Source organism: Pongo pygmaeus, chromosome 7 (assembly GCF_028885625.2).
Source record: "Pongo pygmaeus isolate AG05252 chromosome 7, NHGRI_mPonPyg2-v2.0_pri, whole genome shotgun sequence".
NCBI classification, from domain to species: Eukaryota; Metazoa; Chordata; class Mammalia; order Primates; family Hominidae; genus Pongo; species Pongo pygmaeus.
Window position 1 is genome coordinate 77,774,550 of NC_072380.2, and position 26,559 is coordinate 77,801,108.

Here is a 26,559-nt window from a genome sequence, read left to right on the forward strand (position 1 = left end):
ATCAGAAGTGTTCCAAACTCCAAATTTTTTAAAAATGGAATTTAAAAAAAACTGTTAGGTTCAGGGGTACATGTGCTGGTTAGTTACATGGGTAAATTGCATGTTATGGGTGTTTGGTGTACAGATTATTTCATCACTCAGGTAATAAGCATAGGACTCAATAGGTAGTTTTTTGATCCTCACCCTCCACTCTCAAGTAGGCCCTGGAGTGTGTTGTTCCCTTCTTTTTTTTTTGAGACGGAGTTTCACTCTTCTTGCCCAGGCTGGAGTGCAATGGCACGATCTCGGCTCACTGCAACCTCCACCTCCTGGGTTCAAGCGATTTTCATGCCTCAGCCTCCCAAGCAGCTGGGATTACAGGCGTGCACCACCACGCCAACCTAATTTTTGAGTTTTTAGTAGAGACGGGGTTTCACCATGTTGGTAAGGCTGGTCTCGAACTCCTGACATCAGGTGGTCACCCGCCTTGGCCTCCCTAAATGCTGGGATTATAGGCGTGAGCCACCATGCCCAGTCATTACCTTCTTTTTGTCCATGTGCACTCAGTGTTTAGCTCTCACTTATAAGTGAGAACATGTGGTATTTGGTTTTCTGTTCCTGTGTGAGTTTGCTTAGGATAATGGCTTCCAGCTCCATCCATGTTGCTGCAAAGGAATGATCTCCTTGTTTTTTGTGACTGTGTAGTATTCCATGGTGTCCATCTACCACATTTTCTTTATCCAGTCTACCACTGATGGACATTTAGGTTGGTTCCGTGTCTGTGCTGTTGTGAATAGTGCTGTGATGAACACGTGTGCTTGTGTCCTTTTGGTAGAATGATTTATTTTCCTTTAGGTATATACCCAATAGAGGGATTGCTGGGTCAAACAATAGTTCTCTTTTAAGTTCTTTGAGAAATCTTCATGTTCCTTTCCACAGTGGCTGAGCTAATTTACATTCCCACCAGCAGAGAAGGGGAATACTTATACACTGCTGGTGGGAATGCTTATACACCAGCATCTCAGGCAGTGGGCAGGGCCATAAAGCTCCCAAGCAATTATGTCCTTTGTCTTCGGAGTTCCTCAGCTTTCCCACGGAGCCTATAGCTGCAATCCACCTCCTTCAAATTGTCTGTGGATTTTCTGGCTTTCCTGGTATGTTCCTGCCGTAGTTCTTGGAGCAAAAGTTCACCATGTGGATCTCTACACGCTGCTCTGTTTGTCCAAGTGGGAGCCGCAAGTTAGTCCTGCCTGCTCTCTGCCATCTTCCCCGAATGGGACCTACCCTTCTGTGTTTATAACTTACAGTTTAAGTCCCTATAGAAACAAATTCCATTTAAGACTGTTCATATGTTGCAGTTTGTTTTTCTGCCTCTCATATTTATGTTTGTATGAAAGCTGAAGCTCTTCAATATATTTCTTCTTGAAATTTATGTTGATGACATTTCTATAACAATTATTTATAATGTCATACTATTATGTCTCCAGGAAAACAGGATACATATGAGTCTTTCTTATTGGTTATTATAGAAATGATTTTTTTCAAATGTACTGAACTTGAGATTTTTATTTATAAACTAGAAGTACAGGCCAAGTGTAGTGGCTCATGCTTATAATCCCAGCACTTTGGGAGGTCGAGGTGGGTGGGTTGCTTTACCCCAGGAGTTCAAGACGACCCTGGGCAACATGGCAAAACCCCATCTCTACAAAAAATACCAAAATTAGCTGGGTGTGGTGGTGCACACCTGTTGTCCTTGCTACCTGAGAGGCTGAGGTGGTAGGATTGCTTGAGCCTGGGAGGTCAAGGCTGCAGTGAACCATGAATGCACCATTGCACTCCAGCCTCAGCAATGGATCGAGACCTGTCTTAAAAAAAAAAAAAGAAAACAAAAAAAAAAGGGCAGCATATTTCTGTGGAATAGAAGTATTCTACTTTGAGAAGAGAATTTTCAATAACATGAGAAAACTATTAGTACAGTGGCCTGCACAAAGTAAGGCCTCATTGTTTTTTCTCTTTTCTGTACACATTTTCATTTCCTTTTTAATTAACAGAAGCATTGACATCCTGATAACTGATGATCAGTTATCAATATAACTGATAATCTCATCTAAGATAATGTGTTCTCTTTCATAGTAGCATTCTAAGGAGAATGTATAGTCTGTGAAAGGAAAATAAACCTTGGGACTCCCAAATCACTAAGCCAAAGGGAAAAGTCAAGCTGGGAACTGCATCAGACAAACCTGCCTCCCAAAGCTTTGCATCAGAGCAAAGCTGCCTCTGTAGCTATGTAAGATAGCTACATTATAAAAAAGCTACATACCTCTCTTATAATTTGCCTACTAGGAAATTCCTTGTGGGATCCTTACCCTAAAACAGTTCTGCTAAATTTGACTCTGACAATGTGAATTGATAGCTTTCCTTCACAGGTATTGGAAAAGGACAGAACTCAAAAGTTACCCCTCTGCTCACCTGAGACAAATGCATATCTGATTGCTTCCTCTGCCCTATGTTTATTTTATGTAAAAATGCAGATTCACTGAGCTAGAGGAATGCATAAGTGACTATTCCTCTACTGCCCCTCACATGTGAACAGCTGATCAGAGACTTAAAAGAATGTAAACTTTTGTCTCTTATCTACCCCCACCTTTTAAAAATTTCTTCCTCTTTCTCTAATATCTGCCCTTTCTCCTTTAAATATTGAAGCCCTCAAAATCATCTTTGGAAAAAGGCACTGATCTGTCTCCCAGTTGCACATCTTTAACCTTGGTAAAATAAACTTCTAAATTTTTTGAGACCTGTCTCAGATACTTTTTGGTTTATAAGTCTTTGGATAAATATACAGTATAACATTTGTACTGTATGATGAAATTAAAGACTATAATCTCTGAGGCCTTTAGTTGACATCATAGACATTATCATCAAGTGTTTGATTGCTTCCGAAGTAGAAGAGCAGCTAAGGAGTTTTGAAATATTTCAAGTTTAATTTGTTCATTCTATATTAATATATTAATTTCTAATTGTATCCAGTTCTTCTGTAGAGTGTCACATACAATATCAAGCTCACTTACTAAATAAAAATTTATAAGTTCATAGGGCTTAAAAATGTTTCGGATAGCTGTTTTCCTTATCCTAGGATGCTTGCAATCTAATGAGGAACATGAACATATTTATAAAAGTCTGTAATATAAGGATAGTGAATAAAGTGAGACTGAGGTGATGATATCCAGCTTAATTTTTCAAGTGTCAGCATTAAGTATAAGATGGAATGTGCTGTTTTTTAAGGAGTTTCAGGGGAGATCCCCAACCTCTTAGAGGGTGACAGAGTAGCAAGAGTCCACAGGAAATACTTAACAAGCAAGCAGGCTGGCTCCACAGCGCCAGAGGTGCAAAAGTAGGCCAGGAGACTCGGTGGATCAGAGCAAGGTTTCCTACTCACAGCACATCAATCTGCAGATGTTACTGGTTTCTATTTTATTCTTCATTACTTGACAGTAGACATGAACTGATAAACATACGTTATTAAAATAGTATATTCAAGGAAGAAAGAGTATTTTTGTTAAATACCACTTTTAGGAAGATCGAACTTCTGAAATATAAAACAACAGAAGGGTTGTGTTGAACAGAGCCTAAAACAGCTAATGAGGGAATCCCACTAGTCTTCTGGGTCTGTAGCCTTCAACACTCCTGACTGTTCCCACTGTAGATTTCTCATGGATTGCTTCCTCTGTCAAAATGATTTCCCATTCTGGTTGTCTTTATCCAGCCACTTGCCCACTTTGAAAAGATTGTTAGTTTTCTTTTCTTTGTTTCTTTTTTTTTTTTTTGAGACAGAGTCTTGCTGTGTTGCCCAGGCTGGAATGCAGTGGCATGATCTTGGCTCACTGCAACCTCCGCTTCCTGGGTTCAAGCGATTCTCTTGCCTCAGCCTCCCAAGTAGCTGGTATTACAGGCACCCGCCAACACACCCAGCTAATCTTTGTACTTTTGGTAGAGACGGGGTTTCACCATGTTGGCCAGGCTGGTCTTGAACTCCTGACCTCAAGTGATCCGCCTGCCTCAGATTATTACCCAACTTTATATTTCAGGAAACTAAATTGCCAGTTTTTTTCTCCCTGGATTCTAGGACAATAGAGTATGTTTTTTTTTACCTTTCTAGGTTGTTCTGTAAACTAAGATGAGGGAGGGTCAGTAGAAATCATTTTCGGAATAGGGCACATCTAATTTAAAACTGTGTCAGATTTTGAGTTTCCCTTAACTGTGAGATGAGGGGACAGGACCCCAGAGGTGTATTATATTTAACTTAGGGTTCTTTGATATGGGTGATGGAGCTAAAAAGGCCTTTGCATTTATGTAAATTGTGCTACAAAAGTGGCTTCCCTTGGCAGTAACAAGAAAAAAGAGAGATAATTCAGTGTAGTGTTATTCTAAGTAAGAACCTGTGTGCCTTAGGGAATTTTGGACCCAATATAAACAAAATATAACCAAAACAAATGAACGAAACCAGTAGAAATCTCACTAGCAGAAATTGGTATCCAGAAAATGGTTTTAAGAAACATCAGTTAACTGTTAAAAGTTTAAGGTAATGGAAAAAAAAAAAAAAAAAAAAAAAGGAAAGGAAAGGAAGAAATATCAGGCCTGCATAATATAATCCCAACACTTTGGGAGGCTTGAGGCCAGGAGTTCATGACCAGCCTGGGCAACATTGTGAGACCCTGTCTCTTAAAAAAAAGAGAAAAGAAAAAAATTAGCCAGGCATGGGTGGCACGCACCTATAGTCCTAGCTACTCAGGAAGCTGAGGCAGGAGGATCACTTGAGCCTAGGAGTTGGCAGTGTGGGTAACAGAGCGAGATCCTGTCTCAAAAAAAGAGAAACATCACCCTTTGGCTGTTTATCTTCTGTTTTTGGTACATCCATGCTTGATGTCTCTGTTATTTTATTTATTTATTTTTTTTTTTGAGGCGGAGTCTTGCATTGTCATCCAAGCTGGAGTGCAGTGGCGTGATCTCGGCTCACTGCAACTGCCGCCTCCCAGGTTCAAGTGATTCTTGTACCTCAGCCTCCCGAGTAGCTGGGATTACAGGTGCCTGCCACCATACTCGGCTAATTCTTGTATTTTTAGTAGAGACAGGGTTGCACCCTGTTGGCCCAGGCTGGTCTTTAACTCCTGACCTCAGGTGATCCACCCACCTTGGGCTCCCAAAGTGCTGGTATTACAGGCGTGAGCCACCCCACCTGGCCTCTTTGTTATTTTTGTTTTTGTATTTGTTTTTATTTCTTAAAATTTCTGTGAATTACAAAAATTCTTGCAAGAGTCTATCTCTTATTTTGGATTTATTCTGTCTTTGTAATCTAGTTCTTAATAGCCCTCTGTTCTTAAGAGTGGCATAACAGATTGGTTTTAAGAATGAATGGTTTGTTGACTGTCTTAAAAACTAACGCAGGGCTCGGTGGCTCATGCTTGTAATTCAAGTACTTTGGGAGGCCAAAGCTAGAGGATCCTTTGAGCCGCGGAGTTATACCAGCCTGGGCAACATAGGGAAGCCCTATCTGGGCTCTTAAACCTTCATAGGTCCTATAATTACTATGTTTGGGCCCATAAATATTAAAGTATTTCACATAAGGAAATGCTGAATTATATAATTAAAGACAGAAAAGTAGTATAAAGTATGGTTCTTCACTGTTAATTACATTGTTTTGTCAAAGGTCCTAACTTTTTTGCTCTTACCCTGGCACAATAGTGTTCAAGATTAAAGAGTAATTTGTCCTTTATTTTCAGTAAAAAAAGCAAAAAGATAAAAATTCATCATGCAAGGTATGGGGAGATACAGAAAGTTAATCCTTTTTTTTTTTAAACACTGTAGTTTGCGCTTAATATTTATTAATTTTCTCTTACAGTTTATTTTACCTTGAAGATATTTTAAAAGAAAGTAAGCTGTTCAAATATGCCTTGCAATTGCTATCTTAATCTAGTGTGTCATATTAGATTATTGAAGGGTAAATGTTCATAGAATTTGAAGACTGGCTTACTTCAATGATGATATTTTAAAACAAACTTGTAAGCATTTAATACTTTTGGATCCTGTAATGTCTAGGAGAATTTTAGGGGAGGGAGGATATAATCTTTACTGATGTGACCACCAGTTTTTAAATAAACAGTACTATAACGTCATTTTTCATCTATCAGCAACAAAGGTTCTGGAATCCAACATTTATTTTCTGTATATAGGCTGCATGAATCCTCTGTACATAATATGAAAACAATCATCCTTATTTCCATTCATAGATATGAATATATTCATTCTTTCAGGTAGGTTTGACAAACAAAGCAAACTTTCGCTTTGTGGAAATGCGAAAACGGTAGGGGTCTAGAGGTACACACTTCTCCACAGGTTCTGTTCTTCTCTCTTCTCAGTTCCACTTGCATTCGTTGTCACTTCCAGATACCCCTCATCCCTGACACCCATGGCCGTGGAGCATGTCCTCTGTCCTGAGAACACTGCATCTGATTGCTCTCTTCCTCTAAACTCACACGGTTACTACTCCTGTTCCTTCTTTCTGCACTACAGTTTTGAATAAGTATACTACTTTATTTCTACATTTATTTGAGAATGCTACATTTTGCATAGATCTGGTTTTAAAACTAGAATTTTATCACTCCTATTATCCTACCTACCTGCATTTCCTTTAGTTCTTTCAAGAAGTAGTTTAAAAAAAAATCATTATTGTTCAGTTTTATTAAACCCAAAACATTACCAAGAATATATATGAAGAAGCATATTAAGAATATATTATGATGTTAAATGTAATTTAATGTAAATATAAATGCTCTCTACCCCCTTAATGGTTCATTCAATAAACTGACTAATTTTTATTTACTTGTAACTTGTATTTGTTGTATAGAACTATTTAGCAAAATTATTTGCACTACTCTGTGAAGGAGGGGTAGAAATCAGAATTTAGCCAGTTGTATCAACAAAGAGCCAAAGTTTTAATGACTTTTTAAAAGTATTTTCCTTATTGTAGGTTGATTAGAGCACATACATTTAATCTGTAACTTCTATAACATATCTTTCAGTATATTGATTGATATAGTTTATCAGAGCATTGGTACTGTTCTACATGGGAGTTTTTTCCTTTGCTTAATCTTTCTGTACTGCTTTTTTTTTTTTGCCATGATATGAGGTCTCACCCTGTCGCGGGTGGAGTGCAGTAGCATAAATACAGCTCACTGCAGCCTCAACCTCCTGGGCTCAATCAGTTCTCTTGCCTCAGCCTCCTGAGTAGCTGAGACCCCAGGTACATGCCACCACACCTGGCTAGTTTTTAAATTTTTTGCAGAGATGGGGTCTTGCCTTGTTACCCAGGCTGATCTTGAACTCCTGGACTCAAGCAATCCTTCCACCTCAGCCTCCCAAAGTGCTGGAATTACAGTTGTAAGCTACTGTGCCCAGCCTAATCTTCCTATACTTAAAAAAAAAAAAATTAACTGTTTTTTCTCATTGTTGGGGCTACAAAAGGAAACAGTAATTGAAGCCTTGTGAGCCAAACATTTCCCTAACCCACAAATATTCCAAATTTAAAAAGTTGATATTATAGTTGCTAGGTAAGAGCGAGGACATTTTGTATTGTATTGTTCTGAGACAGGGTCTTTCTGTCTTGCCCAAGCTGGAGTGCAGTGGTGCAATCACAGTTCAATGCAGCCTTAACCTCCCGGGCTCAATCAATCCCTCCCATCTCAGTCTCCCTAGTAGCTGGGACTACAGGCTCCATGCCCAGCTAATTTTTGTATTTCTTTGTAGAGAAGGGGTTTCGCCATGTCGCCCAGGCTGGTCTCAAACTCCTGGGCTCAAGTGATCCTCCTGCCTCAGCCTCCCAAAATGGCAGGATTACAGGCATGAGCCACCACGCCAAGCCTAGAGCAAGGATATGTATACTCCAGATCTTTTTGTTTAATAAAAATGTGTCAGGCAAAAAGCAGTTTGCGAGCTGCCTTTATGTATGGTAATTTAATTAATATGGCATAAAAAATTAGGTATTAAGAAAAATACCTGAATTCAGTGCATAATACCAAAACCTAAGCATCCCAGGATTCCCCTTTTCAAAACACAAGGTAGAATGAAGAAGAATTTTCACAGCTGTCAAGCAAAAATAAAACACCAATATCCATATAAAGGAAAACTAAAGTAGAATTTAATGTTGAAATGTCCTAACAGTTACGATTATGTTTGAAGCTGAAAGAGAAAGAAGCCCAAAAGAATGGTGCCTTAAACACAATGGGAGTTTATGTTTTTCTCTCAAGATAGTTTATTTCTCTCAAATCAGCAACATCCAAGGTTAGGTGGGCTAGAGCTGATAGTGGCCCTACAGCATCATCGGGGACCCAGCCAGGCTCTGCCATCTGTAACATTGGCTTCCATATTCTTGTTAGCTTCTGGCCCCGTGTGACTCTAAAACATCACCTTGCACTCAAGACTCTCAGTATGAGGAAAGGGAACTGGGGCTAAAATGGAAATGACTTTGCCATTGAGTCACCTCCCTTCAAGTGGCCTCCTAGATGCCTCATCAACATTCTGTGTATAATCTTGTTAGCCACACGAAGTCCCACGGCTACACAAAACTGCAAGGGAAACTGGGAAATGTCATCCTTTAGCTGGGCACATTGCTGCCCTGAAATAAGGATTTCTTTCTTTCTACTCCTTTTTTTGGTGGTAATTTTTACAAAAGAGAAAGGAAACATGCTTGTTGGAGTAAGCAACTGGCAATCTCTGTCCCAGTGCATGCTGTGCACTGGAGCAAGCCTTAATTAGCACGTGGTCCATGCCCTGGGTGAGGGTTACTTAGATTTTGGCTTTCGCTTGCCTATTAGTGTAGGCTTGTAGCAGGGCTGGTCAGAGATTCTTCACCGTAGGGCCATGACTTCTGAAACTGTATGAGCCGAATTTTATGAGAAGTGTGTCTGATCAATTACCTGGGAAAATCAGATTTTCAAAGGAATCTGTGACTGTGAAACCATTTGAGCACGATGTGTTAATGTTGATTGAGAGTGAGGAGAAGGAAGTCAGTTGTGGGCTCTTTTTTCATCTTTAAAACCCTGAAGTCAAGGCATTCCTTCATTCTTTTCCCATGCAGTCTTGAGTATGCCAAAGAGGGCAATCCTGGTGAAATCATTCAACCATTCCGTGTTGTAAAGTAGTGATAAACTAATGTGGTTAAAGTCTTTGACTGGAAATGGGCAGATTTCTTCCTTATAGTGTATCCATATCCAGGTTATGGATATTTAAAAAAATATTAAGTTTTTGAATTAGTGTTAAGTCACACTAATATATTTTTCATAGAAAAATTGTAACATTAATAGCATGAAAAAACTTCGTAAATCTCAGTGTCAGTGTTGTCTTCCACCCACTAGCTACGTGATATTGAGTCTGTATCCTCAGCAATAAAATAATAGTGTCTGCCCCATGGTGTTTAGATTAAATGTGATGACAGAGAGGAAAGCCCCCAGCCTCATGTCTGACAACAGAGGTTACATTTAATGTCAGTTCCCCATCTCTTTCAGCAATTTTCATACAAAAGAGCCTTTTCCCAAATGATGCAGCACTAGGGCCTTGGGTTTACTGCTCTCAAGATAGTTTCATCTAGATTTGGGAACTATAAATGTAATTACTTCCTGTCCTTGTGTGGAGAGTTCTTTTGGTATTATAGGGTTCTAAATGACTATAATGTCGAGACAGTTTGCAGGAGTTTTTTGAGGACACAGATTTTTGAAGGGTGCAGGTATAAGGGAAAAGTGAGACTATGATTGTTTTCTAGAGGGAAAGAATTTAAGATAGAAAACGGCTTAAAGGGGGATGCAGGCTGGGAAAACTTCATTGTAGAAAATAAGAGGAAATGGATAAGTATATAAATTGACAATTGCAAAGAAATACAAATTTTTTTCTCAACCCTCAACTTCATTTGGAGCTGCCTCAGGCGCTACACATAAATTTTTGTTTAACCCAAATAAGACCATCTAATATAGCTGCTGCATAGGTTCAGTGTTAATGATTCCTTTTTCTCCTTTTAGCTTTTGATGCTGTATTTTGTCCACACTGTTATCATGTGTCTTGCAATTTGATGTATTCTATCATACATGGAAAACACTGACATTAATATGTAGATGCCAGGACCCTGGGGAAAGGCTGATGGATTACTGATTTGATTTTGTTGTCAGACATAACTAGTAATTAGCTTACCACTTTGAAGGGCATAAAAAGTTCTTCTTAGTTCAAATCAAAAGAAAACGTCAATTAGCAAAAACTTTGCTAAAATCTGTGATGCCTCTTGATGGAGTTGGTTTGTGCATATTATGTAGAGATTGACTAAGAAAAGCGATAGCAGCAAGAACCCCAGCTGTGGTATGTGGCTACATAAAGTTGACAAATGCTTTGCTGTTTTTGTCCTTACACGAAGAGACTTATGTAAGATCAGCCTGAAAAGAGGTTCTTGGGTGTTAATGCGGATACACTGTCAGGTGAGGATGGTGTTTCACATTCTCTTACAAAGCCTGTGACAGCCCACCTTATGTCTTCCTTGCAGGACAGAGGTCAGATCAAGGCCACCCCTTCAGGATGACCTTCTTTTCTTTGAGAAGGCCCCAAGCAGACAGATTTCCTTACCAGACTTCTCTCAAGAAGAGCCTCAGCTGAAGACCCCAGCACTGGCAAATGAGGAAGCACTGCAGAAGATTTGTGCTCTCGAAAATGAACTTGCTGCTCTCAGAGCTCAGATTGCCAAAATTGTGACCCAGCAGGAGCAGCAAAATCTCACTGCAGGTCTGTAAGTCCTACATTTGTTAGTTTTAACTTGCAAACTAGAAGTTAGGAGAATGCTACTTACTTTTAAATTAATTAGTAACAGCTATTGGGGTTCTTACAAAACCAGGTGTCGGCCAGGTACAGTGGCTCATGCCTGTAATCCCAGCACTTTGGGAGGCTAAGGCAGGTGGATCACAAGGTCAGGAGATCGAGACCATCCTGGCCAACATGGTGAAACCCCATCTCTACTAAAAATATTAAAATTAGCTGGGCGTGGTGGCACGTACCTGTGGTCCCAGCTACTTGGGAGCCTGAGGCAGGAGAATCTCTTGAACCTGGGGGGTGGAGAACCAAGTGAGCCAAGATCACGCCACTGCACTCCAGCCTGGCGACAGAGCAAGGCTTCGTCTCAAAACTAAACAAAAAACAAACAAAAAAACCAGGTGTCAGTCCTTTTTGCATAGTCCAAAACAACCAGGTCAGGTTTAGATGGTGTTCATTTTGAACAATCTTGGTGCTATCAGAGAAGATGACTAGGAAGTATCTTTTGGAAAACACTGGAATTCATACAGTTGAATTGCTATATAGTGGATGCTTTCCTTTCTAATGGGAAACTTATTGTCTAGGATAATGGCACCAACCATATCAGACATGAGGTAATGCCATGGGTTGCTATCTACTTAGTGAAAGGAGCCTGGGTTTCTGTGTGGTACGTGTTGGACTGAGTGGTGTTTACTACCTGCATGTCTTGATGCAAGCACTTGACATCTCACCTGCCTTTACTGCTCTAAAATGGGGATGATAGTACCTATGTTACTGAGTTATTGTGAGAATAAATATGGAAAGTATATAAAATGCCTTTAACACACAGCAGCTATTTAATAGTTATTCTTCTTCCTTTTGCACAGAGTAGAACCTGAATTCAAGTCTTCTGGTCTAACACCATTGGGTTTATTAGTGTGACATTCTCACATTGGGGAGGAAACTGTAGCCTTGAAATCCTAGCCCACTATCCTACTGGCAAGTAGTGGTTATTTTCCTATTGTTGTTTCCAAGGCCTGACAAGACTCAGTATTAACCAGCTCTGTTGGATAAGGACAATTAATTACCCTGCCTCTGAGCCACTTGGCTTATACTTCTGCAGTTTAACGTAATCCAGCATGTAAACCTCATTTGACCTGGGCATGGCAGAGGTGGGTGGGGGTGGAGGCACTCTGGGCGCTGATGCTGGACTGTGCATGTAACTTGTTAAAATCCTCCAGTCCTACCTTTTTCTTGTCTTAAATTGATTTTTCCTTTTGCTTTACCGCCCTCTTCTGGCCGACTGGGAAAGTGCTGCCATAAATAGATAATTTTGAAGTTCTATTTATAAGCTGAAACTTTTGAGTAAAAATCTTTTATATCAACACCTCCCCAATCAAACTAGTTCACCCAATAAACAACTTTCTAACCTCCAGTTATACAGAAAGAGGATTTTTAGGTCCTTACTTCATTTCCATAACTCTTATCTTAGTTACTTCTTGTTTTAGAGACAGGGTTTCACTGTGTTGCTCAGGCTAGTCTTGAACTCCTGAGCTCAAACTATCTACCTGCCTTGGCCTCCTAAAGTGCTGGGATTACAGGTGTGAGCCACTGAGCCCAGCCCAGTGCAGGCTTTTAATGCTTAGTAAGTCTTATATGAAAATATACTTAAAATGAGTCACAAATTTGTCAGAGTTTTCTCAAATCATTAAAATAGCACTAAATTGTCAAACTGTATGTAATGAAGATAGACTTGTTTTTGCAGTACTTTGTTTTATACTTCTGTTAAAAGTGATTACAAACTGTGCTACAGTCAAACTTGAACATTTGATATCACAAAAACACCTCTGTTAAGTTAAATAGAAATTTTCCATCTGGATAGTTTTGGATTGAATGATACAGTGGCTGAGATTCAGGCATTTCTTATGAAGTAACTGAAACTGTCTTTCTTCTTACATAACTGAGACTTTAAGGATATTGTTTTTAGGGGTACAAAAATCTTTAACATCATTTTGCTTTTAAAAACTGATATTTTCTTTGCTTAATACCAGCAGGATTAAGTTTGTTTTCCTTTGTTTCTGTAGGTGACTTAGATTCTACCACATTTGGTACCATACCACCACACCCTCTGCCTCCCCCACCACCCCCGCCTCCCCCTCCACTGGGGCTCCACCAAAGTATATCTGCTGTTGATCTGATTAAAGAACGAAGAGAGAAAAGAGCCAATGCTGGAAAGACTTTGGTTAAGAACAGTCCAAAGAAACCTGAAATGCCAAATATGCTAGAGATCCTTAAAGATATGAACAGTGTAAAACTTCGGTCAGTGAAGAGGTGAGGATACATTCACCTTCTTTCTTCCTCATTTGTTTGTCTTGTAAAACCAAAGTACCAGGCTTCTTGAGGAATTTTGTTTATAACATGACGGCCATGAATAGTTAAGTTTTTAGTTTAAAAAAAAGATGAGCCCCAGTGGCTTCTATACACAGTAGCTAAGAGATTAGCAAAATAAGCTAACATTTCCCAGGTGATGCTTTTAGTTTTCCCATTTTATTTAAATATCAGCCTTTTCATGTAAAGTCTTCACTGCGGTTGCTCGGCGAGCATTCACTAATTCAATAAAGGCATGCTGTGTACCACTAGCATAGTCACTAGAAATGCATGGAACAGGGAACTCTATTTGCCCTGAAGGAGAGTAGAGTCCATGTTCTGCAGACATATTACATGGCCCTTTACTGGACTCCTGTGTGCTTTTGTTGAGCATTAGCTCTAGGCTTCTATCTCAATGCTAGCAGTATTTATCAGGTCTCTATAGAGTAGCTATGATGCTGGAGAGGTGCTGTCAGGCAAAAGGTTGACAAAGCACTTCCCTGAGGGTGGCCAGTATATTGACCTGTCCCCTTGGTTTGTGTTCACTTCTCTAAGGTCAGAGCAAGATGTGAAGCCCAAGCCAGTGGATGCTACTGACCCTGCTGCCCTCATAGCAGAGGCTCTGAAAAAGAAATTTGCTTATCGGTATCGAAGTGATAGCCAAGATGAAGTTGAAAAAGGAGTTCCAAAGTCTGAATCAGAGGCCACCTCAGAGAGAGTGTTGGTGAGTTATTTGCCCAGATTTCTTTCCTGTTACATAGAAATCCATCCCATTGTGAAGCACTTGCATTTTGCAAGTGATTCACCTGTGTCATCTGTAAGTTCCAAAGGGAGGTGATACAGGATTTGGTCCCTGCCTTACAAGTAGATCACAGCTGGTTGGGAAAAGGATGACATCTTTGCTTAGCATTTACACTTTTACTTTTCTAACTATGAAAATAATAGTTGTTCATTTGGAAACTTGAAACTTGTAGAAGAGCAGAAAGAAGAAAGCCAAAGTTAACCCCTGAGCTCACTAAGTAATCTCCAATGTTACATTTTCTATGCAGGGTTATATTTTTATTTAAGCATGGTGAAGTGAAATTCAGTATAGTAACAATGTATATTTTGTGATACAGAAATTCAAAGTAAAGTGAGATCATTTTCTCTCAGGGCACCCTGTGAAAGTCTTCTGAAGAGGGTGACATTTGATGTGGGCCTTGGAGGATGTGTACCATGTCAAAGTTGGAGACTGAGTACATTTCATGGAAGCTCCCACATAATAATTGATACATTCGCTTTATTAACATTACTGTCCTGGGGCATGTGTGTGCTTATCTATTCCAGAGAGGCAGGCATCTCAGAAATTCCAGCACCTTTGAAACTTCTTAAGACATTGGAAAGGAAACTTTGTACTTTCTCTCTTTACTCAGGGAAGTAAAATTTAACAAAAGCAGGGTATTGCCAAGATGGTTGTAGTTTTCATTTAGAGGAAGCAGTTTGGCTACTTCTTTACCTTTCATTCTGTTGATATGTTCTGTGTTCATAACAACCTGTCAATTTGTAAAGGTTTTAATATTCCCAGTAGTTGCTTGGTTTTTCATGCAGAACATACCCAGCCCTCTAATCCATGATTGGGAGGTGGGGGCATATCGTTACTGTTACTTGAACCAATATCTTTATTTATACTTTTTGTTTGTTTCTAGTTTGGGCCACACATGTTGAAGCCAACAGGAAAAATGAAGGCTTTAATTGAAAATGTATCAGACTCCTAATAGACAATGAGCTGCGAAAGACTCCTGGTTCCCCTGTTGATTTGTGAGGGCCAAGTTTGCTAGTAGAAATCGACACTGTTTAGTAAATACCTAACTTTAGTATTCAGTGGTCTTCTTTTCAGGCTAATTAGAGGATTAAGCAATAATGAAAGCACTAAGTTTGGTTTTGCTTTTGTGAGATGGTCAGCTTTGGTGCTCTCCACATGTGTGTTCTGACATGTTTCTAATATGTGGCCAGGGCGTTCAGATTTCCAGTTTTGAAAACAATTGTATAGATTTCACAACACAAAAAGGACATTTGTGGATGTTACTGCACATTTTAAATTCTTAACACTAATTTATCTATATAAGTGTTTTATATGCATATTTTTGGACATAAACAGTTTATGTAAAATTAGTAATGAATGATGGCAATGAGGGCACTGTTCTCTTAGTTTGTTTTCAATGATCATTTAGCATTCAATGATGGAACAGCTGGTATAACATAAGTTGTTGGCATGAAATATTTGAGATTGGAAACTTCTTGCCTTGAGCAGAACTTATATTAGATTCTCTCTCACATTTTCTTGGAGCTGGGGTTTGAATAGGAACCAGATGATGTTCACTGCTGAAATTCCATAATGCTTCCCACTGAAGGGAAGTTGAGAACCAGGAAAGCTGTTTTCACGTCATTGCCATCCAGTACTGACAGGGAAGAAAGATGTAGTTTTCCAGTAGTGATGAATCAAATTATTGAATTAAATTTCTTCTTAAGTAAAAACTCAGAATGTACCATCTTGTTTCCTTTCAGTTTATTAAATGGCATCATAAAGATGACTTTGCTAAGTTAATACAGTTAAAAATTTTTTTAATATAAGCCAAAATATTAACTTTAATGAAACACTGACTTGGCAAATGAATTTCCTATAAATTATCATTGGTCAGAATGCTGTTTTGTTTAATTATATTATGCAACATAAACCATAGGTGTTATTAGAAGTGGAGAACTGCCATTTTCATCTGGGGCTTTTAAGGACTTGCTATAAATGATTATTTTTTAAATGCTTTATAAATCTTCATGGTTTTTCTATTTCTGATACACTCAGCTATAGTTAATGCCAGAGTATCCTACCAGGAGTAAATATTTGGAATATTTAAATCTAGTAAAAGAAGAAAGTTGTACTTCCTGGGAGTATTAGGAGATGGGAGTAGAGATTCACTTTTAAGTTCTTGAAAATATATGCATTCTCCTAAATATTAACAAAAATGATTTGGGGTAATGACATGGCTTGGTTATTCTGTTTAAATTTGTAGTGTGGCTTATGTTACACATGTTCATGTTCACCTCTCATTCACCTGTTTGTTTTATATGGTTTAAAATTCTCTTTAACAAAATTCAGAAAATCCACCTGAAACGTATTTTGACCTAAGAAACATATTTTTGTATCAGTATTGAATTTTGGACAGTGCCCCCATATAAGGAAGTTACTGTTTTAAAATAAAGCAAACTGTTTTATTTTCCTTGGACCATAGTGCTTCCATTTTCTTTTCTTTTTTCACAATAGGTAAGATTCTTTTGCACACGTAGCTTCTTTAGAATAATTTTCTTTCTGCATTTTTCAAGTGGAATTATATTCCTTAAAATAAGCTCTTAAAATCACCTCTCATTCACTTTTTCTCATATAAAGGGATCTCAGCATTAAAACAGGACAGTCGTGAGGTATCAGAGTTGTCTCAGGGTTCTCAAACCCATAATCTACTTCTGAGATTGGTGAAATTTGTCTTCCCAGCTTCTCCCACACCCACGTCATTCAGTTTCTAGTTCTTTCACGCAACGCAACACCTGAAGTAAAAGACCTTAAGAATAGTTATACCTCAGCTAGGCATGAGAAAGAAGGGTAACTAACTTTCCTATGTTTTGTCTGAGTTCTGATTGAGGGACTCTCATATATATATATATACAGAGAGAGAGAGGAGAATATGAGACAGACAGAATGGGAAGATGTGAGTCAGAGAACACTGGACTTGGAGCTTTACATGATCCCCTGTTAAATAAGTTGTTATCTTTACTTTTGCATTATTTTACACAGGGTCTCTGTAGTTTCCAATAAAATGATTTCTCCAGTGGCCCCTGGCACCTGTAAAAGGCATCATCCTATGCACTTGCTTGTGCAGGCTTGGCATAGGACGGGTAGGACTTGCAGTCTTTAGTTCTGGTTGTTTCCCCAGTCCCAGGCCCTTCTGCATAAGACTTGTGTCTTCTTTCTGTATTAGGAATGCCTATGTGTCTGTGTCTCTGGTGAAGAGGAATACACGTGGTAATAACTAGCAGAAACAAATACTTTGGAAAAACCATAGTTCTGATAACTTCCCCAGAAATAGAAGTTCTCTCCGTGGGATAGAATCTGACAGACAGAAGTTTAAACTTTCAGGAGTTTGCCCAACAAAGTCAGCACTGGGATTGCCAGACAGAATGAGACACTTGGTTTCAATTGCAGTAGGTTCCTGTTTCTGTGTCTTCTTTCTCTTTCTCATCCTAGAGATTTAGCATTCTTCTCTGCTACCCTATTGATCCTATTTGTTAGGACTCTTCTTAGACTTGCCCTGTAAACCTTATAAACAATCTAGCTCTTCCTTGGTCTTGGTAGCGATCCTTTGAGGATGGGATAATAAAAATAGCATAAACAAGTAAGGATCTAGAACTTTTGCACACTTCCTTCCAAGACTATTATCCTTCGTCTAGTTCATATGGTCTAGAAGCCTTAATGTTCCTAAAGCTGGAACTTCTCTGATACATTCTCCAGCCCCTTGTTAAGGTCACAGAGGGCTCCTTCGATAAGGGCAGAGTAGAACCCAAGTGTCCTTTAGACATTTTCAGGAGGGTAAATGTTAAGACAGCTCAAACAAACAGTGCCTCCTGATCATACCAAATGGTTATCCCAGGGCAGTCCTCCATAACCCAACTGGAAAAGCCTTAATTTGGGGAGAAAGGCCAGACTCTTCATAACAAGATTTTAACCAAAGGTATAAAAACATTCTGTTAATGTTGCCTAATGGTCACCCCTCTTCATTAGCCAGATACGCTTTTTATCAAAAGGTGAAAGAAGGCGTATTCCCCAGGTACTATGTTGTGGAAACTAGGTATCATTTTAAGGGTGAAAAAGGATACAACTAGACCATGGTTGGAAATCATTCTGAAATACTAGCGTGAGTAAAAGGGGAGAGAAGTGCATAAGGCACTGACTGCGGGGGCTGGGCTGTCCAGATCCCCCCAACGCCTGCCTTCCCTTCTGCAAGGGGCATGCCTGGTAATGCAGACACTGCTCTGTAACCCAGGACACAGCCCTGATGAGCTTTTCCAATCAGGTTCTCCCTCATGAATTTGAGTAGGAAGCCTCTAAAGTGAATCAGTGCCAGGAGCTCAAATAAAGATGTCATGAGGTACAATTGTATCCATGCGTTTATGTAAGTAGAAATTATCAAGAAATGAACTAAAAAGAATAGCCGTAGTGACCTTTGATTTAGCACTTACCATATGTCAATAGTTAATTTTACTTTAAGGAACAGACATGTTATAGGTTAGGGAGTCACTCAGAAGATTAGGTAACCTGCCTAAGGACCCAAACCTAGGTCTGACAAGCTGTAAAGACAGTGCTCACCAGAACTGACCATTCCAGCACCTGGATCTCAGATTTTTTCTAGCCTCAAGAACTGTGAGAAATAACTGTTGTTTATAAGTCACCCAGTTTCTGGTTCTAACAGCCTGAGTGGACTAAGGCAAGCACTATCCTTTCTAATATTTCCTTCAAAAAGTTCATCTTTAGATCTGTAACTTTTACTAACCTCAACTAAGTTAAGGGAACTTGGGAAATCATTACAGTCTCCTGCTTCTTTACAGGACATGGCTCAACAATAAAGAAATACTTCAAATCTGTGTTCAGAAATGTCATGTAAATAAATGTACAGCTTAAAGATAGGTGTTGTAATACAAGATGGAATGTCTTGGCAAAGACTTATTGATGGGACCAGTGGAAAGCTTCAGTAAACCAATTACATCACTGTGCTTCAATTTTAAATTATAGCCAACAAGAAATCTAATATTAAAAACAGGAGCGGCCGAGTGTGGTGGCTCATGCCTATAATCCCAGCACTTTGGGAGGCTGAGGCGGGTGGATCACCTGAGGTCAGGAGTTCAAGACCAGCCTGGCCAACATGGTGAAACCCTGTCTCTACTAAAAATACAAAAATTAGCCAGGCGTGGTGGTGCACACCTGTAATCCCAACTACTCAGGAGGCTGAGACAGGAGAACTGCTTGAACCCGGAAGGTGGAGGTTGCAGTGAGCCAAGATCACACCACTCCACTTTAGCCTGGGCAACACAGACTCCACTTCAAAAAACAAAAAAACAAAAACGTGTTTCTCTCTTTCCCCCACCATCCTGTCAGACTTTAAGGTGGGTTTCAGGACAAGTTAGGACATGTAGGTTTAAGACTAAAATATGTAATTGATGAAAGTATTTATCTAAAGTAGCATATTGAACATTTAAAACTATTTTAGAATCAAATTTAAAGGCTAAGTAACTTTATCGGTCATAGATGTTAACTATTTTTTGAAACAGTCTTACTCTGTCGCCCCCAGGCTGGAGTGCAGTGGCACAATGTCAGCTCATTGTAACCTCTGCCTCTTGGGTTCAAGTGATTCTCCTGCCTCTGCCTCTCCAGTAGCTGGGATTACAGGCGCACACCACCATGCCTGGCTAATTTTTGTGTTTTTTTTAGTAGAGATGGGGTTTCGCCATGTTGGCCAGGCTGGTCTCGAACTCCAGATGTCAGGTGATCTGTCTGCCTCAGCCTCCCAAAGAGCTGGGATTATGGATGTGAGCCACCACACCCAGCCAACAATTTTAAAAATACAAGAATTACTAGATATGGTGTCATTTTTATCATTACCCGAATGAAACCCTACATTCTCCTAAACAACCCAACACTACTTATACCATACAGAAACCCGCCATATTATATAACATGTTGCACTTATTATTCTGTCACCCAGACATGTTGAGAACAGAAACCAAAGTTTGTAATTTTTAATACCCCCCTTTATTATATCTATCTAGTGCCATCTTCTGCACACAACAGAAACTTGGATACTGCTTACCACATGACTCCAGTATAGACGGAAGAGTTTCAATATAATCTCTTAGAAATAAATTGATAGCTAAAAAGGGAACACATTAATTCCAAATTAATTTGTTCAACAAACGTTTATTAATGGCCCAATGTACACCAGCCCTATGCTGAGCACAGGAACCAGGAAGATGGAGGAGACCTGCTGGGTGCTCTCCATCAGCTCACTCCCAAGTGGTGGTCATTCCACCTGTAGACCATGGGCTCCTGGGCCTTCCAGATGACACAAGTCATTATTAGCAAGGAACAGCTGCTAATTCTTGCACAGACCTATATTACTCCGTGTTTCAAATGTATGCCGATGCTACAGTGATTAATATGCACATTTCTTTGAAAGCAATACTGAATTCCTATTAGCTATTGGTCACTGTGTATTTTCTCAATCAGGAGATACCAATTGAGGGGATTTTAAACAACATTTATACATTAAAATATTTATACATGCTTGAAAACACTGGAAATACCTGATGTGAGAGTTTTAAGAAAATAGAAAGTTTAATAAAAACCAAGAAAGCATTTTGGAAAAAAATATCATTTTCAGAATCTTCAAGGAATTACTAGCACCTCTAATCTGTACCTCAGGTACAAATATATTTGTTTGCAAAGGACATAAAATATGATTTTTACTTTTATACAAAGAGTATCATCATTACAAACCATCACATTTACGGTGAGTACAAATATTGTCCAGGAACCAATTTGTTTTTCTTTTTTAAAGTTAGGACTTGTCAAAATTTTCTTTCCAAGGACCTTTTACTCCTAGAGCAGAGACTCCCTCAGCCCCTGAAATGTTGAGCCAAGAGGCCCAAAAGGTGGCCATGTGTGTGAAAATTTTGTCTCCCATGTAAAATAAATTTTGCATTCTGTTCTGTAATATTTACTTGCTTTTTTAAAAAAGTAATCTTTTAAATATTTAACTGTTTCCTAAAATTTTTCTAGAAAAAAATATTCCAGTAATATAGGTCGTATTTAAGAAGTAGAGCTATAGGCCTGATGCAGTCTCACACCTGTAATCCCAGCACTTTGGGAGGCCACAGTGGCAGGACTGCTTGAGCCCAAGAGTTCAAGACCAGCCAAGCCAACAAAGTGAGACCCTGTCTCTATAAAAAAGTTTTTTTTTTCTGAGATGGAGTCTTGCTCTGTTGCCTAGGCTGGAGTGCAGTAGCACAATCTCTGCTCCTTTCAACCTCCGCTACCTGGGTTCAAGCGATTCTCCTGCCTCAGCCTCCCGAGTAGCTGGGATTACAGGAATGCGCCACCATGCCCAGCTAATTTTTCTATTTTAGTAGAGATGGGGTTTCACCATGTTGGCCAGACTGGTCTCGAACTCCTGACCTCAGGTGATCCACCCGCCTCAGCCTGCCAAAGTGCTGGGATTACAGGTGTGAGCCACCACGCCCCGCCACAAAAATGTTTTTAAAAAATTAGCTGGCCGGGCGCGGTGGCTCACGCCTGTAATCCCAGCACTATGGGAGGCCGAGGCGGGCAGATCACGAGGTCAGGAGATTGAGACCATCCTGGCTAACATGGTGAAACCCTAACTCTACTAAAAGTACAAAAAAATTAGCAGGGCGTGGTGGCGGGTGCCTGTAGCCCCAGCAACTCGGGAGACTGAGGCAGGAGAATGGTGTGAACCCGGGAGGCGGAGCTTGCAGTGAGCCAAGATCGCGGCACTGCACTCCAGCCTGTGCAACAGAGCAAGACTCCATCTCAGAAAAAAAAAAAAAAATTAGCTGCAGTGATCATGCCACTGCACTCCAGCCTAGTTAGCAGCGAGACCCTGTCTCAAAAAAAAAAAAAAAAAGTAGGGCTATAGGTGATTCCCACATATACATAATAAAACAACTTTTCAATGGGCTTACTATATGTGTAGGCAGGAAATGGGAGCCACACCCACGGTTCCCCTGAGAATGTGGAAACAGGATGAACTTTTGAGTTTCAAACTATAAGACAAACAATGGATCAGAGCAGAAGCAATCATGTATACAGGCAGAATGGAGCCCAGGTGAGCTCAACTGAAACAAGGCTTGAGGTAATGACGTTATTTAATGCATGTGCCAATCAGAAGCTGATGTAGAGAAGCAACTACTGGCAGATAATCTCTAGCACCTTCCAGGGGAAGAGGGTACCCTGGTCCACAAACATGAATATCACAGAAGACATGGGTCTTCTGTGCACCCAAAGGGACATGGGTGCACGAGGCAACTTGCTTCCTTTGCTCAGAATCCATGCTCACCAGCTGACCATAATTTGGCTTCCCAGGAAGATTGGCCTAAAGGGAGAGAATAATTGATAGTTACATTTCTCATTGTAAATTAAAATATTGATAGTGTTTTAAAAGAATAGTTACTGTGAGCTTGGTTAATGTGGGTTTGCCATGATAGTTCCACTCTCTATGTACTGAAACACTGGGCCTGAGTTTTTAAGGATCTATAAGTTATCAGACTTTCTGTACACATTAAATATTGGCCAAGGTATGGCCATCTCACGAGAGTGACCAGCTGACCATATTCCTCTACTACCCTCAGACCTCTATACCCACACTGTCCAATATGGTAGCCACTAGCCACATGTGGATATTGGGTGCCTGAGATAGGACTAGTCCAAATTGAGATGTGCTGTAAGTACACAATATACACTGGATTTCAAAGACTTAGTACCCCCCAAAAGAATGTAAAAACATCTAATTGTTTTTATATTGACATTTTAAAATGATACAATATTTTGGACGTATTGGAATAGATGTTACTAAAATTAATTCCATGTTTTCTAAATGTGGCTACTAGAAAACCAAAAATTATGTGGCTTGGATTGTTTCTATTGGACATCAACACTCTTCTGTACAAATAATATGTTAATGTGTTTGATTTAGAAGTTTGCACCATATCCCTTCTAATGAGTTGGACCTGGGAAGATATAGGAATGGCACAGTGGTACCTTTTTTACATTGATATCAATCAAGTAAAGTGGAGTCGCTTTTTCTTATCACTTTAAAAAGGCCAATGATTGATAGAAATAAATACAACTAGTATTTTAGTACTTGCAAGAGTTGCTGATGTCTTAATGCAGTTCACTACTGTGGGAACAAAAGGCCTGGCTCAAAGCTGACCTCTCCCCTGTGTTAGTCAGGACTCCGAACAGCCCTAACTCGGCTTCGGCTTACTCAGTTGCAAGGTGAGTCATTAGTAGATAAGCTCGAACTGAGTAAACATCTGAGGGATGAATGCAAGAGCCAAGAAGCTAACTTTGATTTCCTTGTAATTTAGCATTGTGTTTTCCAAAGGATTGAGTTATAAGGTAAATGTCAAAGATAAAAATATGAAAAGATAGGTTTTTATTCATCAAAAGTTAACAGCAACAGGCACATATTAAAATGAGTATGGCAAAGCCTTTTACAAATGGCTTTACACTCAAGCTTTCTCCCAAGAAAATGGCTGTTGCAACAAACTGTAAACAATTAATAAACAGTCTTTTACAGTAACAAGGGAAATACAAATGAACTAAAAGAAAGCACCGGTTTCTCTTAAAACTAGATTACAGTTGTGCTTACTATACATAAAACAATTTAAAACAAATTACAAAAGTGGAATGTTTGAAGTGTAAAATTAGTCCTTATAGTTTGTCCTAGAAAACATCTGTTCACATCAAAAGGCCCGTCAAAGGGTAACGTTTCATCAAAGGGAGGGACAAGAAAACAATGCACTTTTTTCAAATCAAAACAAGAAGTTTGGTCACTTAGCTATGTGCATAGTTTAAGGCAACTGGAGCAATCTTTACAGCTTACCTACCAACCTTCCCCTCCCCCGAGTGTGGCTGCTCATTATGTCACATTCTAAAATAATAAATAAAAGCTTACATTTCAAATCTTTGCCCACATGGAGAAACATAACATGCACAGTCACACATGCACAAACATGCACGCAAACACACATCCATACATTCACACACAACATACCTCTCACTCACTGCAGCGAAAGGGACTTTAGTACCCTTGATCTGAAGGACACACTTCCCCATCCCACTTTTATTTCAGATTGGCAAATACCCTGAGCTGATTATGGTGTTTTAAACATTCCACCTTTTTCTCGCATGTGCAGGTCAAGTGTACAGTAGTGAAAACAACATGCAATGTCTTCACTGCAGAATCATAATACAGCTAGGACACTGGTGTTCTTCCCCTCCCACCCCAAATTAAAAACTAATTGTTAAAAAAAATTGCATTGCCAAACAGCACTGGAGTGAAAGCTTGGCGGTACTCTATGATAAATGCTCAGTTTCCAGTGCATGAAATAAAACTATAGCTAATGGGAGGCTTTGGTGGCATCCAAAGAAGAAAAAAGGCAAACCAGGGGGAAAGAGCTGCAGTCTAAAGTTTGATCTTTAAATTTGTTTGAGTGGTTCCTTCACAATCATGCTCCAAGGCAATTTAGAACCAATATTTTCAGAGTTGATTTGTAAACATTGTCTTGCCAGAGGCAGCAGAGGCTGGGCACTTCACATTTCCATTTTCTCAGAGAGAACTTAGTGGAAGGTACAAGATACACATTGTTGCATCAGACTGGTTAAATTCCAAGAGATTGTTGCTGAACAATTCAAGTTTCACGTTTTGAAGATTAGATGCTTTGAAAAAGTCGTGGCACATATCAAAACTTCCTTTGTTACTCCTTTCGGATTCTCTCCTGCTGGGCTTTGCATATTCAAGGTTTCACATGAAAGCCAAATTCATATTGCTGTATGTTCGGGTCTTACAATTAACAAGTGGGTTCAAATGATCCAACAGAGGAAATCTTGGAAATAAATAATGCTGGCTGGCATCACTCACTTGGAAACCTTGGCAGTCAAGAGTAAGTTCTCTCACCTCAAGACCCCATTTCACATTTCTAAAAACCTCCAGGAGGCAGTTTGTCCCACTGGTTCTGGGGGTTATGATAACCGATTTTCCTGAGGTAATAACTGTGAGTTCAACTCAAATGTGGCATCAGTGTCCTCACTGCTGGACTGTTCTCTCTGCAGTCCCTTCCAGCTGGCTTTATTCAGCCCCACATGTCCAAGCATTGTCTGGGATAGCCTTGTATTGGAAAACCTGGCCCATTCTGTAAATAAAGGCTCCACTAGGTAAGTCATAAAACCTTGAGAAAATAAATAGGAGAAAAAGTTATTAACATATATGCTGAAACTGTATCTTTAAAACATCATCTATACAACGTTAACCTTCCTACATCCTACTCCAGTATTACCCAGATCTTATTTTTCAAAAGATTCCTGTGTGTGTGTAGGTGACAGAGTCTGTAATGTACATATCCACTTTGAAGAACTGATTTCTTAAGTAACTCAATGAAAATTTAAGTAAAAGTGAACTGACAAATATATCCAATCTTTTCCGGTTATCCTTCTCAGTGGCACAACTACATTCTTCTACTTAAGCAAAAATACACTGGCCATATAAACTCTGAGGATACTCAGGCATAACCCAATTCGAGGCAGAGTTGTAGTGCAACAACTGGAGGCTAAGAAGGGGTCTCCCTTCAGAACTGAGGGTGATATGGCCTGAACTGAAGTGGAGCTGGCAGTAGTCTACTGCTTTACCCCTCAGGGATGGAATCTTCATGCCTGGTCATGATTACAATTGGTCATTTTATTTAACTCAGAATTTATAAAGGCAAAACTTATGATAAGAGTCAGTCTAACAGGTGGGGTTAGTGAAAAAATCATTAAAGTGAACACCAAATGTGTACCAGAGACCTATTTTATAAACAATTCATATAATCTCCCTTAATTCACAGTCAGAAAAGGAAAATGAGTGATTTCAGGATTGTTGCATCTTTAGGTTACACAGCACTCCATTGCACATTAGATCTGACTTAATACTAAGTAGTATCTTACACAAGGTCAAAAGAAGCCCTCTAGAAAATAGCTATCAATCAAATCATATTATATATTGGGAACAAATAACATCTTTCTCACATTTTGATCTGTTAAGAATGGGGAAAATATACATTCAGATTCTATCACTGCTTTAAAATTTTCTTCATATCCAAGACTCTCGTTGCAGCAAAAGACCATGTGGACCACAGACAACATAGGTTCCATTTATCCAACATAAGAATCTCACCAGAATTAAAGCAACCAGCATCCACTACTTTTAATCAGGAAAGTTATATATGGTCTGATGGCTGAATTTTTTAAGTGTACATAATTATGGTGTCTGAAATATTAATTATGTACAATATGTGCAATAAGGCTTGCTTTCTTTCATTGATCCATTCCCTCCACACATACTTACTGAGAACCTACTATGTCCCTGGCACTATGCCATGGTGGCTGGGTATACAGTAGTGAATAAGACAGACAAGATCCCTGCCCTCAAGGAGCTTATGTTCTGGTGAGAAGAGATAACAAACATAGAAAAGTGTCATTATAGTCAAAGCACACAGCAGCTTTCTGGCAGCCATCTTCACACTACAGTGTCGTGTTGAGCC

General features: G+C 39.4%; 2 protein-coding genes across 17 annotated transcripts in view; one reads left to right on the top strand and one right to left on the bottom strand.

The window, feature by feature from the left end:
• MTFR1 (mitochondrial fission regulator 1) overlaps positions 1-26,559 on the top strand; it is a 135,946-nt gene that overhangs the window by 58,981 nt on the left and 50,406 nt on the right. For 5 of the 13 annotated variants that reach the window (XM_054497515.2, XM_054497518.2, XM_054497517.2 and 2 more), the window contains 4 exons: positions 10,556-10,791; positions 12,879-13,125; positions 13,717-13,885; positions 14,847-16,421. In XM_054497515.2, coding sequence (XP_054353490.2) covers positions 10,556-10,791; positions 12,879-13,125; positions 13,717-13,885; positions 14,847-14,915 — 721 coding nt within the window. In that variant the 3' untranslated portion in view covers positions 14,916-16,421. Of the gene's footprint in view, positions 1-10,555; positions 10,792-12,878; positions 13,126-13,716; positions 14,015-14,846; positions 16,422-26,559 lie in introns of those variants that run through there. The other 8 variants (XR_010127218.1, XR_008504036.2, XM_054497522.2 and 5 more) reach the window with 2 other exon arrangements.
• PDE7A (phosphodiesterase 7A) overlaps positions 23,394-26,559 on the bottom strand; it is a 124,803-nt gene continuing 121,637 nt past the window's right edge. For all 4 annotated transcript variants that reach the window (XM_054497507.2, XM_054497509.2, XM_063668815.1 and 1 more), the window contains one exon: positions 23,394-25,209. In XM_054497507.2, coding sequence (XP_054353482.1) covers positions 25,004-25,209 — 206 coding nt within the window. In that variant the 3' untranslated portion in view covers positions 23,394-25,003. The remainder of the gene's footprint in view (positions 25,210-26,559) is intronic.